The sequence below is a fragment of the Semicossyphus pulcher genome, unplaced genomic scaffold (assembly GCF_022749685.1).
Source record: "Semicossyphus pulcher isolate SPU_LCO1_2020_fin unplaced genomic scaffold, fSemPul1.0.p SCAF_3, whole genome shotgun sequence".
NCBI classification, from domain to species: domain Eukaryota; kingdom Metazoa; phylum Chordata; class Actinopteri; order Labriformes; family Labridae; genus Semicossyphus; species Semicossyphus pulcher.
In genome coordinates this window covers 10,263,076-10,277,803 of record NW_027211704.1, presented here as the reverse complement: position 1 = coordinate 10,277,803, position 14,728 = coordinate 10,263,076, and the positions used below count along the sequence as shown (strand labels likewise).

General features: G+C 42.2%; 1 protein-coding gene across 1 annotated transcript in view; it reads left to right on the top strand.

Annotated features, from left to right (window-relative positions):
• The window catches only part of ptprt (protein tyrosine phosphatase receptor type T), a 331,706-nt gene that overhangs the window by 146,779 nt on the left and 170,199 nt on the right, over window positions 1–14,728 (top strand). Inside the window, exons 9-11 of the mRNA XM_069679080.1 lie at window positions 732–847; window positions 1,115–1,295; window positions 11,500–11,609. Of these exons, the coding sequence (XP_069535181.1) occupies window positions 732–847; window positions 1,115–1,295; window positions 11,500–11,609 (407 nt within the window). The remainder of the gene's footprint in view (window positions 1–731; window positions 848–1,114; window positions 1,296–11,499; window positions 11,610–14,728) is intronic.

The window sequence follows — 14,728 nt, the reverse complement described above, 5'->3', positions numbered from 1 at the left end:
GGGCCTTTCTGTGTGGAGTTTGCATGTTCTCCCTGTGCACGAGTGGATTCCCTCCAGCTTCCTCCCACAGTCCAAATACATGCTCGTTAGGTTCATTGGTGACTCTAAATTCCCTGTAGGTGTGAATGTGAGCGTGAAAGGTTGTCTGTATCTATTACCCCTTTCCCACCTAAATTTAGCGCGTTGATGCGGGTTTTTCAGACCCTGGAAAGCCGCTTAAAGATGCCGATTGTCTCTGTTCCCATTGCCAGTGAAGTATTCTGCTGTCGGTCTCTTTTCTGCTGCGTCACCGTGTGACGTCACAGATGGCACGAAACAGGGTTAGTAAACAGTTAAGATGTGACATTAGGTCTTTATTGTATCTATCACTCATTCAGTCTGTTTGTCAAATTCAGCAAAAGCTGAGATGACAAGGAGTCGCAGAAGTTACCGACGGAGCATAGCATCGCGCCGGAAAGGGGGCGGAGTTTAGCGTGTCAGGTTTTGTGTTCCCATCAATGCCGATCAGAGCCGATGTGATAAATACCAGGGTCTACTGCAGAGTCATTTGACCCGGGAAAAAGTTGGGTGTTAGCGGGTGTTAGCAGGTTTTTTGACCAATGGGAAAGCGGCTTATGTGTCAGCCCTGTGATTGACTGGTGACCAGTTCAGGTGTAACCCCGCCTCTCGCCCAATGACAGCTGGGATAGGCTTCCTAAACGTACTTATCTTCCTGTCTCTCTCTCCATCAGATCCGGTCCATGGTCCCCAGAACGTGAATGTGGTGGATGTCCGAGCCCGCCAGCTGACAATACAGTGGGAGACGTTTGGGTATGCCGTGACTCGCTGCCACAGCTACAATCTGACGGTACGCAAAACAGCTAAACGTGTGTTCTGTCCTGACTCACTCTGAAGTGCAAGATGCATTTTGGTGACAAAAATTGTACTTTTTAGAATTAAAAAGAGATTCATCAGAGAGATACATGGTCGATCCATTAAACAACTATCTTCTCCCACATTTCTGTCAGCCTTGCAGGGTTAAGTGCTTCACATACGAGCAGCTCTGCATCTGTAATCATTGTTTTTAACCAAATGGCAGTGGATTAAATGTCATGTCTGTCCGTCTGTTTTGCAGGTGCAGTACCAGTACGTGTTTAACCAGCAGGAGTTTGCAGCGGAGGAGTTGATCCAGACGTCGTCACATTACACCCTGAGGGGACTCAGGCCCTTCGTCACGGTGAGGCTGCGGCTCGTCCTCGCAAACCCCGAGGGCAGCAAAGAGAGCGAGGAAATCGTAAAGCAGACGGAGGAGGACGGTGAGTGAAAAATATATTTAAATAGTTTCAGAGCAAAGTGTATATTACCGTATTGATCCAGCCTACTGTACATCCAGCCAGTTCATGGCAGCTTTAGTTAATCCAGCAGCTCCTCGCCGGCTCACAGGAAATGATTTATTCTACATTTCTGACAGCAGCAACAGCAGCTTGTTCAGAATAAACAGGAGGACAACAGGCCATTATAGTCCGGCCCACGCTGTGTGATTGACAGGTGGTTTTGGCCACTGCAGTGCAGACCGGTTGGAGAGATAATTATTAGCTCTGCACATGGAGACAAAAGTCAAACAACAACAAACCCGGTGTTTAATTTGTGTGAGGATGGAAGGCTCAGGGATTGGATTGTTTATATTGAACCCTGCGGCTCTTTTCTTTTGCTGCCTGGCCACTGTGAAGAGGACTAAGTTAGAAGGAGAAACACCCAGCCTCTGGTGTGAAGAGCAAAAAAGGCAGACCGTATCATCTGTAATGCAATCCTGGAACCATTGGCTATTGTCTAATCCAGGACTTCACCAGGTGGCCTGGATTTTAGTAGCTCGCCAAGAGGTTCACAGACTCTGTACAAAAAATCTGATGACAATAAATGCACCTTTAAAGCCTCTTCCCACTTCAGTTCAATCAAATACACAGATGTCCCGCCCCCTCCAAAACAAAATAATAGGATAGGCCGATCAGCTGTCAATTAGAAAGACGTGTTTCTCCTGATCTTGACGATTGGTTCAGAGAATGGTGGGAACCAAACCTGAGCTAAAAGGAGAGTAATTTTATTGGACATGGATTTGTTGGAGGGTCAGAAATGGTTCTTCTGTGTCTGGTGGACATCAAAACCAGCACTCATTTGCTGACACACCAGATGAACTTCACAAGATTGCATGTTTGATTCTTGCACCATCCAAATTACGCCAATCAGCAGCCCGCTCTCCCGAGCTCCTAGCCTGAAACCCTTCAGAATGCACTGACATACTTTAATATTGCCTCAAATATAAATGTACCCTCCGAGTGATAATTATCTCAAAACAACAACATAGTAAAACCCCGCTTCCTTTCCAGAGGGCTCCATGTTCCTCTCACACAGAACAGAGTGTTTGCCCCCGCCGCCGCCGCTGATAATTCATTGATGCTTCACATTTCTCTCGACAGCACGCCTGTGCTAAGCGGAGAGAGCTCGAATCCATCACCCGACGCCTCATACACCAGATAAAAACATCTTTCTAATGATCCCAAATCTCTCATCTCTTTCCCGGCATCCTCCGGGCTCGCTGCTCTTCTCCTCATCTCATAACTAATATCCTCTGAAGTTAGCTTCTGGGGAACATCACGTCTCAGCCTGAAACTCCGACCTTCACCAGCCGATCACACACACTCACACACACACGCGCTCTGCAGGTTGTCTGAACCCTGTAAAAGGAGTTAACACAACCAGGGAGCAGCAATAGCTTTCGGGGGGAGGAGGAAAAGCCTTAATTGTTTTGTTCTTAATTGTTTTTTATTTAACCGTCGTTAATCTCCTGGTTGTAATTCAGTAATTAGAGAACAGAACAGCAATTGTTCACGCCGAGGCTAATTGCTGTTTGTACGGTAATGGTTTTATGGAGCTGGGGCTCCAGCAGCTTCTCATATTAATGCTGCTGTTGACGTAGAAATATACTTTAACCTATGGAAACGAGCAAAATGAGGGATTTGCAATTAAAATATAAAATTGCTTTGTCTCTCTCGCACACACACACAGGACTCGTTTCAGAGTTTATACCAGAAATCTCATGATGAGAGATTTAATCAAGTCCTTCTTAATCGTCTACCTGAAGCTGCATAATAGAAACAGCATAATAACAAGCACATAAACAAACACACACACACGTTCACTCATGAACTCTGAGGCCGTCTCCCTCTGAGGCATCCATCTTTGTTAACCCTTAGATACCTCGTGTGTCAGTGCTTGCTTTGGGATTTTTGAGGCCTTTTTCTACAAAAGCTTTATATTTCTGAAATGTGTGCAACCTTTAAATTATGTTTTTTTACTTCAGATGAGTTTAAACACGATTATGAAACTAACAATCTTGGGAGAGCACAGTAGCCTCCCTCTGCCTCTGCAGCTTTTTCAGGTTTATACAACACTTAAAGTTAAGTTCTGATTTCATCAACGAGTGTGCAATGTGATAACTTAAAAGACGTGACCTTTGGCCTTTTGCTGCAAAAATTTGTAAGGCTCTATCTATAATAGTTATTGTTTTAGATCAATTTAAAGAGGTTTATGCAAAAGACAATCTTCTGTAGCTTCATTTTCACAGGGTTGATATGTCAGATCCATTACATAGAAAATCACGCTTATGTCTTTGTTACATGCCGCTGTAAAAGTTTCATGTTTACTGCAGAAACTAATAACTTTGTTCTGCAGCATGCCGCAACAACGCTGATTGCCTCCATGAGCGTGTAAGAGGTAAAAATGTCTGCAGAAATATAAGTCGGGAGGTTAAAAAGGCAAAAAGCGATAAAAGTTTTACTCAAATGGAAGGAAAGCTTCGTGTGGGTGGAGAGGAGTGAAGGGAGAGGTCGTAGAGAAACACATGAACACACGGAGGGGTACACACATTTTAAAATACCTCTATTACATTTAAAGAAGTGTGTGTGTGTGTGTGTGTATTTGTGCATCTTCATGTTTGTTTTTCTCCCCTCTTCTCCTTTTTCCTCCAGTTGTCCATCCGTTCATAATGACAAACGACAATTTGAAGCCACACACACACACACGCGCACACTCACACAGAAGCACAAACAAACAGAGACTTGCCTCAGAGACAAATGTCATGTCCGCTCATCGTACACACCAGACTATTAACCTAAGCATGAAACACCTATTTGTCAGGTAGCTGTCAGGTCAGCTCAGTACAGCTGCGTTACCGCCGGGCCTTTTATTTATCAAATATGTGCCAGAGGAAGCCGTCTCACTTCTTCCTCTCTCACACACTCTGCCAACGTCTCCTTACAAAATAATGTTAGAGGTCTATTTTTATATAAGTTTAGAGCAGCATCTCCTGTGTTCTGTGGGCTTAAATGACTGTTTTTGTCAATGGAGTCTGGTAGCTTTGAAGAGAGCGATGTAACAGCTGCTTCTGGAATTGCCCCAGTAGACGTCTTCAGCCTGCAGCAGTGAAACAGTCTGTACTGGCTGCAACATAATCCTTGATGGATCAAAGTGCGTCCACTAAAAGTTCTCGTTTTTTTCACTGACAGGCTCAGAAGTGGCTGACAACATTACAGAAAGGATCCCTACAGAGATAGACCCTTTTTGTTACAGAGGAAGATGCTCGCTCTGTCCATCACACCAGACTCCATTGACAAAAACAGTAATTTTACTTTGCAGATCATGGGAGATGTTGGTCTCCAGCTGCCTTGATCAGTTAGTTTGTTTGTTTAAATGTGTGTTAAACAAATATTGTGTTGGATCCAAATCAACCATTTGAAATACCAAAGTCATACAATAACAGCAGTAGACAGGCGACTGCATTATTCTGCGAGCTAAAATCACTGTTTTTATCAATGGAGTCTGGTGTGTTTGAAGAGAGAGATGTGAGTCTGTTTGTGGTGGAAAAAAAATCCTCTTCCTCTGGAAGAAAAAGGTCTATCTCTGTAGGGATCCTTTCTTTAATGTTGTCAGACACTTAGAATAACAATCTGAGCCTGTTAGTGGAAACAAACATGAGCTTTTAGTGGACGCACTTTGATCCTTCAAGGATTATGTTGCAGCCATTACAGCCTGTTTCACTGCTGCAGGCTGAAGATGTCTACTGGAGACTACCTGTTTTACTCACTATAAAGTGAAAAGAAGGGTTAACATGGTCCTAAAATAGAAATACTAATAATGTGTAAATATGCTGTTGCTGGCTCGCCTGATAACACCAGCTCAATTGAAGTTGTTTTTATCTCCCCGGCTCGATATCCTGTCAGCGGTTAAGCACTTTTCAAAGTCAAACAGTAGATATTAAATATTAAACTAAATCCCCATGTTCGTGACATGTTTATATCCTTATAAAAATCCCCACTGCTACTAAAGAGAAAAATATCTGCGTGTTCAAAGGACAATCACAGTCAGTGAGATTGTATAATCCTTTTATCTTCAGAGCAGCGCGTCTTTGTAAGATCACAGAGGAAGAAAAACAACAATCACAGACATCAGCTTCTGTTGTTTCACTTTTATATTCTTTCTTAAAGGCTGTCACTTTCCATAAAAGAAGTTCTTCAAAGCGTAGAGAGGCATTTATCATTTATGTGCTTTTAATCGTTTTAACCAGTTAATTGGTTCAACCCACAAAGGACAAAGTAATTTAGTGAATAAAGAACAAGATAATTCAGCATCAGTAACAAAAGACTGGTTTGTGCTCGTAGGAAACAACTTCAAAACACTTTTTCATTCATCTTAACACAGTGAGGATTGTTCTCTTTTAAATTTTACATTGAAGATGTTGAAGACACCATCATGTTGTGTTTATTGCAGTGCTAACACCCTTATAGAGATCAAACTGTGACATGTAAAGAATGATTATTAACATTAAAACAAGATATTTCCGTCACCATCTGCCTTCAGGAAACAACAACCCTCTTTTAAACAAAACACTGAGACGCTTTGGAGAGCAAACACGTCTGCTTTCTCTCAAAAACAATGATCGCACAGTCTGCTCTGAAATCATAACAACTATTATATTTCTGTGCTTTAATCCTGATATCTCCGTGTGTAATTTAATCTTAATCCCTCGGCAGCTCTGCTTGTAATTCCTGCTGCTTGCTTTTCATCAAGACGTGTTTATGTGTTCCCAGAAAGGACAAACCTCTGCGGGGATGAAATCTTCAACAAGATGTAAAAAATATTGCTATAACATGGATTATTTCATGTTTTTTCACATGTGGACATGAGACTTAATGAGTTATTTTAGCCAAAAATAAGAAATACAATATTTGAAAGGAAATAAAATGTCCTTCTTTCAAAATGAGGCTAAACTGAATGTTTTTTTTCCCCCCACAATGGCAAATACGCAGACAAAATGTTTGTCTGTTTTACCGGACAGGATCTATTCGTGTGTGCTGCATTAGGTAACGTTATGATGTCTGTGACTTCACAGTAATCAGAGGCCTGTGGAGGCAGGGCTTGTAGGCCACACAGTGAGCACAGACTGCAATTACTCTTTAAAGTCACCACCAGGGCCGTGCACAGACATTTTTAAAAAAAAAAAGCACATTCCCTTTAACGCTACTATTTATTATGATACGCAATTAACGCAGGCGTGTTCTATTATTATGACCCTCCGCCCGTCCCGAAATTTGACAAATCAGGAAGCGATGCAGCGGTAATGTAACATGCAGAAACAAACCTCCGTGAGCAGAAATGGATAAAGAAAAGGGTCTTTAAATGGCAAGTTCAGCCTCAAAGCCCTGCTCGATGGTTCTCTGGACAAGACAACAGTTATTTGCATTTGCTGTCGATGTGAGTCCTGCAGACTCAATGACTCATTACTTAGGAATGTTACATTCAGGTCAATATGCCCGTCTGTTGTTACTTGTTGGGCTTCAGTTTGCTTTCAGCATATTGTTTGAGCGTGCAGTACCTTTGAGGTTATTCTGTAGAATATTCTGGACAGTGTTTTTCATTGTTTTGGAATGTTGCAGTAATAATAAACATACATTTGCATAAAGGAAGCATATTTGTCCATGTTGATAAGAGTATTAAAAACTTGAAAAAAAGTGTGATTAATTTGCGATTAATTGTGAGTTAACAATGGACAACTATGTGATTAATCACGATTAAATATTTTAATCAATTGACAACCCTATTCTGGTGTCTGGTCACCATGTACGCAGACGATGATGTGTTTATCGCTCCAGTTGCACTTCACAATAAGGGCACAAATAATAAACTTAATCAGTGCCTACTTCATGCATGACTCATGGTGATTAAATCCTTTGATTAATGCACAAATATCACATTTGTATGAGAACACTTAGTGTCGAGCTTTCAGAGGTGCTGAAATAAACTTTTATATAAATGGAATCCAGCTAATTTATTCAGAAATAAATCAATTTATTAAAGCAACAGTGAATAAACATTCCTTCACTTATTATCTATTAACTGTGAACTCATAGCAGTCATAGTGAACTCCAGCATTAATTATTGCTTTCAATTATTATGAGCCATTCAGTAGTTAAACATAAGCGTGGGATTTGTGCCCTAAATTGAAACTTGTTTTTCCTTCTTTATGAATACTGCTGGGAAATTTACTAAGTTTTATTGTTAATTTATAAATACATCACACCTTTAATTAAGCCTCGAACATCACTGATGTCGCCTTCATTTCCAATGATGTCGAGATGCAGAAAATTGCACAATGAAAACAACCAAAAAAGAAAACACGGAGGTAAAGTGGTTTGAGTTCTGTTAACAGAATCCAGATGTGATGTATGTAGGGATTCACACTAAAACACTCCTTGCCATGCAGAAATTGCGTGCATTTTTGCTGATCAGCAAAGTCCCAAAAATCATTTCTTTTAACCTTCATTTGAAGGAGTGCAAATGATCCCAACCATCACCTATTAGCATCACATTTTATCTTACATCTGCAGCTTTGCAGCAGCTTCAAACACTAACAAATAATAAACGACTGAATTAACAAGCAAGTTTGTTGCTTATTAGTTAAACACAGATGTGAGTTGATGGAGAGAGACATAAAAATGATGGCAGGGAGAAAGCACAGAAAATTATTTAATGATGGGATTAAGAGAGAAACATAAGAGAGAGAGAGAGAGAGAGAGAGAGCGAGCAGGGGCTTAATAAAGCAAACCCTTCATGGTGCAGCGTGTTCGAAGTTAATCAACTTATGATTAATGTGTAACAGCTGTCGTTATCTTTTCAATGAAGCCTGTTGTCTTCAGTCTCAGCCCTCAAGGTGCACACACACACACACACACACACGCACACACACACAGGTTCACCGTGTGAGTCATGATGCACGGGCTGGAAGTAGCACGCAGATGTCAGGGTACACACTGAGTCACAGAAGTCTCTCGCGTTCATTTGCACACACAAAAGGCACCACCCAGATGTACAGGTAGACGTGTACATTATGAAAGATGAAAGCACACACACACACACACACACACACACACACGAGTGAGTGATAAGGTGTTGAATAAAAATGGCAGCATCTAATTGCGTTTCTTTGTTCAGGTAATTTGATCTGCTCCGCCGCCTGAGGTCTAATCAACACCTTAGAATTACTAATCAAAATAGTCTTCAGACACACTTCTGACAGTTTGCCTCTCTCTGCGTGTGTTTGTGTGTGTGTCCAAAGTAACCGTTTAAAGTTACAATAACAAAAACAAACTCCCTTTCGTGCAGAGTAGACTAAAATTGCTGTTTTTTTCAATGGAGTCTGGTGTGTCTGAAGAGAGCGATGTATGTTACAGCCTGTTTCACTGCTGCAGGCTGAAGAAACCTGCACAAATATTTAGTTTTTAACCAGAATAAAGGTCAGATAGATTATCCTGCAAGAGAAATGAACATGAAGAAGAGTGAGGGAGCGCTATAACACACACACACACACACACACACACACACACACACGCGCGCGCACACACGCGTACACACACACATGCATTATAACACATTACAGTCAGATGTCCCTCCTGGCACTGTTTGTCTCCCTCCCCTTAACATTTAGAACAATTCACACCCCTCAGTGTGTGTGTGTGCGTGCTCTTGTGTTCCTGAGTCTAGTGCAGAATGTATGTGTGTGTGTGTGTGTGTGTGTGTGTGTGTTTGTCAGTCTCTTGCTGCGTGTGTATGTGTGTGTTTGACAGCTTCTCTCCCTGACAAGGTGTCTGACACTTTTCTTCTCTGTCTGTCGTGTTAACGCCTGCCTCTTCCTGAAAACACACGCATGCACACACTGTTACTAGGTAGATTTTACTATAATAACTGAAGTGTGTGTGCACATTATCAAACTTGTCTGCGCCTCCGCTGTTACCCTGCCAGTGAGTCTCTAAGTGATGAGTTCAGGACGCTGTGCAGTAAACACCTGCAGTCATGGACTTGTGCAGCGCTGCCATGAGTGTATGGACACTGACGAGATGTGTTTTTATTCACTGCAATTCCAATCATGTGGAAGTGGTTTTAACCAACCCAAAATTCAAACTTAAAGTCGACACTTTAATGTCAAAGTCGTTGTTTCATTTTCTCAGTTAAACAGGCAGAACAACAGAGAACAGTGTGACGATGCAGAACTAAACTTGGAACGCCTGAGCCATCAGGTGGAAGTTTCCCCTGACAGCAGACAGTTTGAGACAGTTGGTCCATTGACATTGAATTAGTAATTGACTTTGTAAGCTAATAGACTTTTAGTTTGAAGTATTCCGTCCAAATGAGTTGATTTGGATGCAGAGCTCCCAGCGGTTAGTCACAAAATGTGCCCATATAGCCGAAGAAAATGACCGCGTCTGCTGTGCTTGTGTCTCAGCAGTTGTTCCATTACTCAGCGTCTTCAGGGCTGCTTCAACATTTATCTCTACGTGACATCATTACAGTGTGTCCGGCTCCTGTTCAGCTCAGGAGGAGAGAGACTCCGTTCCACAAATTGCATCCGAGCTGCACAATATCACTGCAAAATCTGAAAGTCAAAGCTCACAGTTAAACTTACCTCGGCTGAAACGAAAAACACGTGAAAAATCTTTTGTCTGTAACTTTTCTACATAGTTTCATGTAACTTGAATCTTGATGTAAAGCAGAACTACTTTGGACGGCAGTAATAGTATGGTTCTTTATGTACAATAGTGCTGCAAAAGTGCTGAGATGACTTACAAAATGATTCTAATCATCTACTTTTAGAGGGGCAGCACTGTAAGAGACTTCAGCCAAAGATATACTTGCTTTTAACAATGCGTTTGCTTGATGGCTGCTCCTCGTTCCCTGTCATGTTTGAACCGTCGGCTGTGCACGTCCTCAATTATCGTTACACCTACGCGAGATGCAGTCTGCACATGAAGAGTAGGGGCAGTGCAGAGGCAGAGGGGTTGTGACAGGGTCAACACAGCAGCAGGGACAACAATGGCAGAAAGTTCTGAAGACAAGCTGTTAGACCAAGTCCATGATTATCCACATCTGTACGATGTGTCATTGCCGCTGCACAGGGACAAACATGCCTTTCAAAACAGCTGGAGACAGATAAGATAGAATTTCGGAACCGTTACGTCTGTGCATGGAGGAACATGTTGCAGAAGCGGATTGGGGACGGTGCCGATGTCCTGTCCACCAGTCATCAGCCGCCTGAGCTGGCTACTGATTTCGGCCTCTGAGAATTCAGGATTAACATAATACTAACCTCCTCGAGTGCCGCCATGTCTGTTGTTTACATCCCACACATGCCATAGGTGCATACGGCCTGAGCTCTCTGGTGTGCCCTCTGGAGGTATCCTCCAGTAACACGCGTAGTGCACTGACAAGTATGTGACCAATGACGCAGACGGTTGTGTACGTGAACGCACGGTTAAAAAGCGAGAACATCTCTGGCCTTACACCTTTAAGAATATAAGACATATAATGAAATATCACGTCAAACTTAATGGCTACAAATTGCTTTGTGATAACATTTTCTGCAGAGAGCAGCAGGACTCTTTCTGCCTCACAGGGGAACAGCACGGGATTAGATTACGGGTAACTTAATATTTCTGACGAGTTGGTTCCCAGATATATCAAACTTTTGCTGCACTTAATAATAGGATTTTATTATGATAAATGAGATGAAATTTAATTTGCGTAGTATTCCTCCATTCTTCCCTCTTTTCTACCCTCTCATTCTTCCGTTCCTTGAATATATCTCTGTTACACACGCAAGCTGATTTATTTTTTTATCAGAAGTAATACTTTTTACAGATTGCAAGCCAGTTTTCACACTTATAAGATGATTAACTGGAGTTGCTAAAGCAGATAATTAAAATATGGCTGAATCATTTACACTTTTATTCTGATAGTCAGCTAAAGTGATCATGAATAAATGGCTTTAACACTTGCTTCTACATCATTCTTTACTCCAAATTTTACTTGTCTACAGTTTTTGCATGACCTTCATTCATTACAGACAATAAACATAACAGTAAGTCTTAATGTTTTATGGTATCATAATGTTCTGTGGGCTCTCTGTCTCCTCAGTGCCCGGCTCGGTGCCGATGGAGTCTCTGCAGAATACGCCCTATGAGGAGAAGATCTTCATGCAGTGGAAAGCTCCCAACGAGACCAACGGGGTCATCACGCTCTACGAGGTCAGTGAGAGTCTCCTAACAGCCCTAATACAGGTTTAAAGCAATGTGCTGGAAAGCTTCGAAGTCTGACGGCGTGGAAAAGAGCGGCTTAATCATACTGAGTTTCAGATATGGGCTTAATAAAACACATGGTTCATTTTTGAGGCTGTAGCTTTTGATGCTGTATTGGACCGTAGTATTTTAAATGACCAGTGTTGAATTTAGAGTTGTTTTCTTTTACAGTTAACAAAATGCAACTAAATAATCTTGCATTTGTGTTATCCTCTTTAATTTCAAGCTAACTTCACATCTCTGGTTACCGATCCTGGCCCTGTTTCAGACTGCTTTTCTGCTAGTAATTCATCATCAGATGCTTTTTGGAGCATGGGACAGCCGTTACATTGCTCTCTTCAAAACCAAGAAACTCAGAAAACCTGAGCTTTACCTCACAGAACGGAGGAGTTGCTGGTCGGCCACTGCCTCGAAGATTATGTTGTTTGTATTGCTCTGTGACTTTGGTGTGCAAACTCTGCACGGTAAAATTACTGTTTTCTTCAATGGAGTCTGGTGAGTTTAAAGAGAGCAATGTAATGTCTGTTTGTGGTTACCCATGTTAAACCTTCTTTTCACTTTATAGTGAGTAAAACAGGTTTCTAATGTATCAAGAATGTCTCCAGTAGCAGTGAAACAGGCTGTAACGGCTGCAACATAATCCTTGATGGATCAAAGTGCGTCCACTAAAAGTTCTCGTTTTTTCCACTGACAGGCTCAGATTGTTGTTCTAAGTGTGTGACAACATTACAGAAAGGATCCCTACAGAGATAGACCTTTTTGTTTCAGAGGAAGATGATTATATTAACCACAAACAGACGTTACATCACACATACACACCAAACTCCATTGACAAAAACAGCAATTTTACCTCACAGAATAATGCAGTCGCCAGTCTACTGCTGCCTCGATTTGTTAGTTAGCTTCTGTTATTTTATGACTTTGGTATTTTAAATGGTTGGTTTGGATCCAACACAATATTTGTTAAACTCACATTTAAACAAACAAACAAACTGATCAAGGCAGCTGGAGACCAACATCTCCCGTGATCTGCGAAGTAAAATGGCTGTTTTTGTCAATGGAGTCTGGTGTGTTTGAAGAGAGTGATGTAATGTCTGTTTGTGGTTGAAAAAATCATCCTCCTCTGTAACATAAAGGTCTATCTCTGTCAGGATGAAGACGTCTACTGGAGACATTTAGACCCCAAAATATGCAAAAAAATAAATACAAATGGAGCCTGCTGTTTTGTTTGGCTTTAATCAGTTACTATGATGGATGGCATTGAGGTCGAGGATCTGTGCAGGCCACTGAAGTTCTCCGAAATGAAGTTTGTTAATGTTTTCCAAAGTTGGGAGAGATGCTTTCATTCATATTTAATCTCATACATCAGTGTCAGCTCATATCGGTATCAGATAAGACTCATATCCAGCTTTAGATGTGAACACTCATTCAAAATTAAATATAAGAAGCAATTTAAAAGTGAGTGTGTATTCATGTGGAAGGAGAAAAGACGTGGCAATGAAGAGAAGGTGGAAGATCCCCTGACAGCCCTTCAGACAATGTTTGGGAGGAATTGAGAGACGTGGGTGTTCACTCCGTGTGTGTGTGTGTGTGTGTGTGTGTGCAGTCACTGACGGTTTATTCAGGTTGAAGTTGAGTCAAGCCCTCTATCTAATGAATTATTGACCCGTTCTCTGTCTCTGTCTGCCTCTTCTATCAGTGCATCAAGGAGCTACCTCACACCTCGACCTGGCAGGGCTTTTAGTGTGTGTGTGAGAGTGTGTGGCAGAGAAAATAGTTACTAAGTGATGAGAAGTGTGTGTGTGAGGAGTTAGAGAAGGAGTCAGCAATAGAGTGTGTAAAACACTCATATTTAACGCTTTTTTACAGATTTTGGCCTTTGCCTTTATTTGATAAAATGGTGGATAGAGTCAGAAATGTGGGAAGAGAGAGAGCGGGGATGACCTGCAGCAAAGGGATGAGGCTCGGAGTTAAACCCGGGGCTGCTGTGTCAACGACTGATCCTCTATACGTGGGAGGCGTGCTTTAACCGCTGAGCTAACCCCGCGCGTCAATATTTAACACTTTAATAATAAAGCAGGATAAAGGGAATGTTTTAATTGTTCCGTTTCTTTTTGATTTAATACCCTCAAGACTGCCGGGGTCAGCCCTACACACAGGTCTGTAAGTGACTGACTGACTGACTGACTGACTGACTGACTGACTGACTGATTGACGGTACTTTAACAGCCGTAGAGAGAGAGAGTTGGGACATCGCAAAGGCAGATCATGGACCTCCACTGACGCGACTCTGTCTCTGCTTGGCTCTGGATACTTTGTTCGGGGAGTAGGCGGGGCTGCTCCTCCGATGTCCTCACCTACGTCTGCAGCGCGCACCTGCTTTCAAACACGTTTTCATCGGCCTCGTAAGGACAGTCCTTGTAACACGTTGCCCACAAAAGCGCACATTGACCTGATGCGGTCAGCCACATTGTTAACATTTACAATTCTTTCAAACGCCTAAACTCTGTGTCCTGCTATTCTGTCTGCAAATCAGTGAGTGTGCACAGATGTCTTTTTTAGGGGTTGCGAGACTGTTGTCTTTTAAACCTTTCCAGTGAGATCAACATTAACTCATTAAGACATTAAGACTCGCGCTTTCACACCTCACAGCTTTGGCCCAGGCTTTCGGACTTCACTCAGAAAGTCCGTTTCGCTTGGACAGGTGTGAACGCGCATTCGAAACTCTGGTGCGGACGAAACCACCGGACCATGGTCCGCTAGAAAAGACAGGACTCCGTCCGTATCCAAACGAGCCACGGTCCGGTTCGATTCTGGTGAGAACATGATCGGACTTAAAGTAGGGCCTAATACAGGAATGCAAACCAAAGCACTGCGCATAGTGGGTTGTTAACGGATGTTGACACTTGCAGAGACAACCTCATGGCCAGGCAGCAGGATGAGTAGAGGACAGACGTGGGGGAGCGACGAGGTGAGGGCTCTGATAGAATATAGGCTGACCAACAGGTATTGAAACTGTCCAGTGAAAGGCAAGTGGAACGGATCGAGCTGTGGTTAAAAGAATCTCC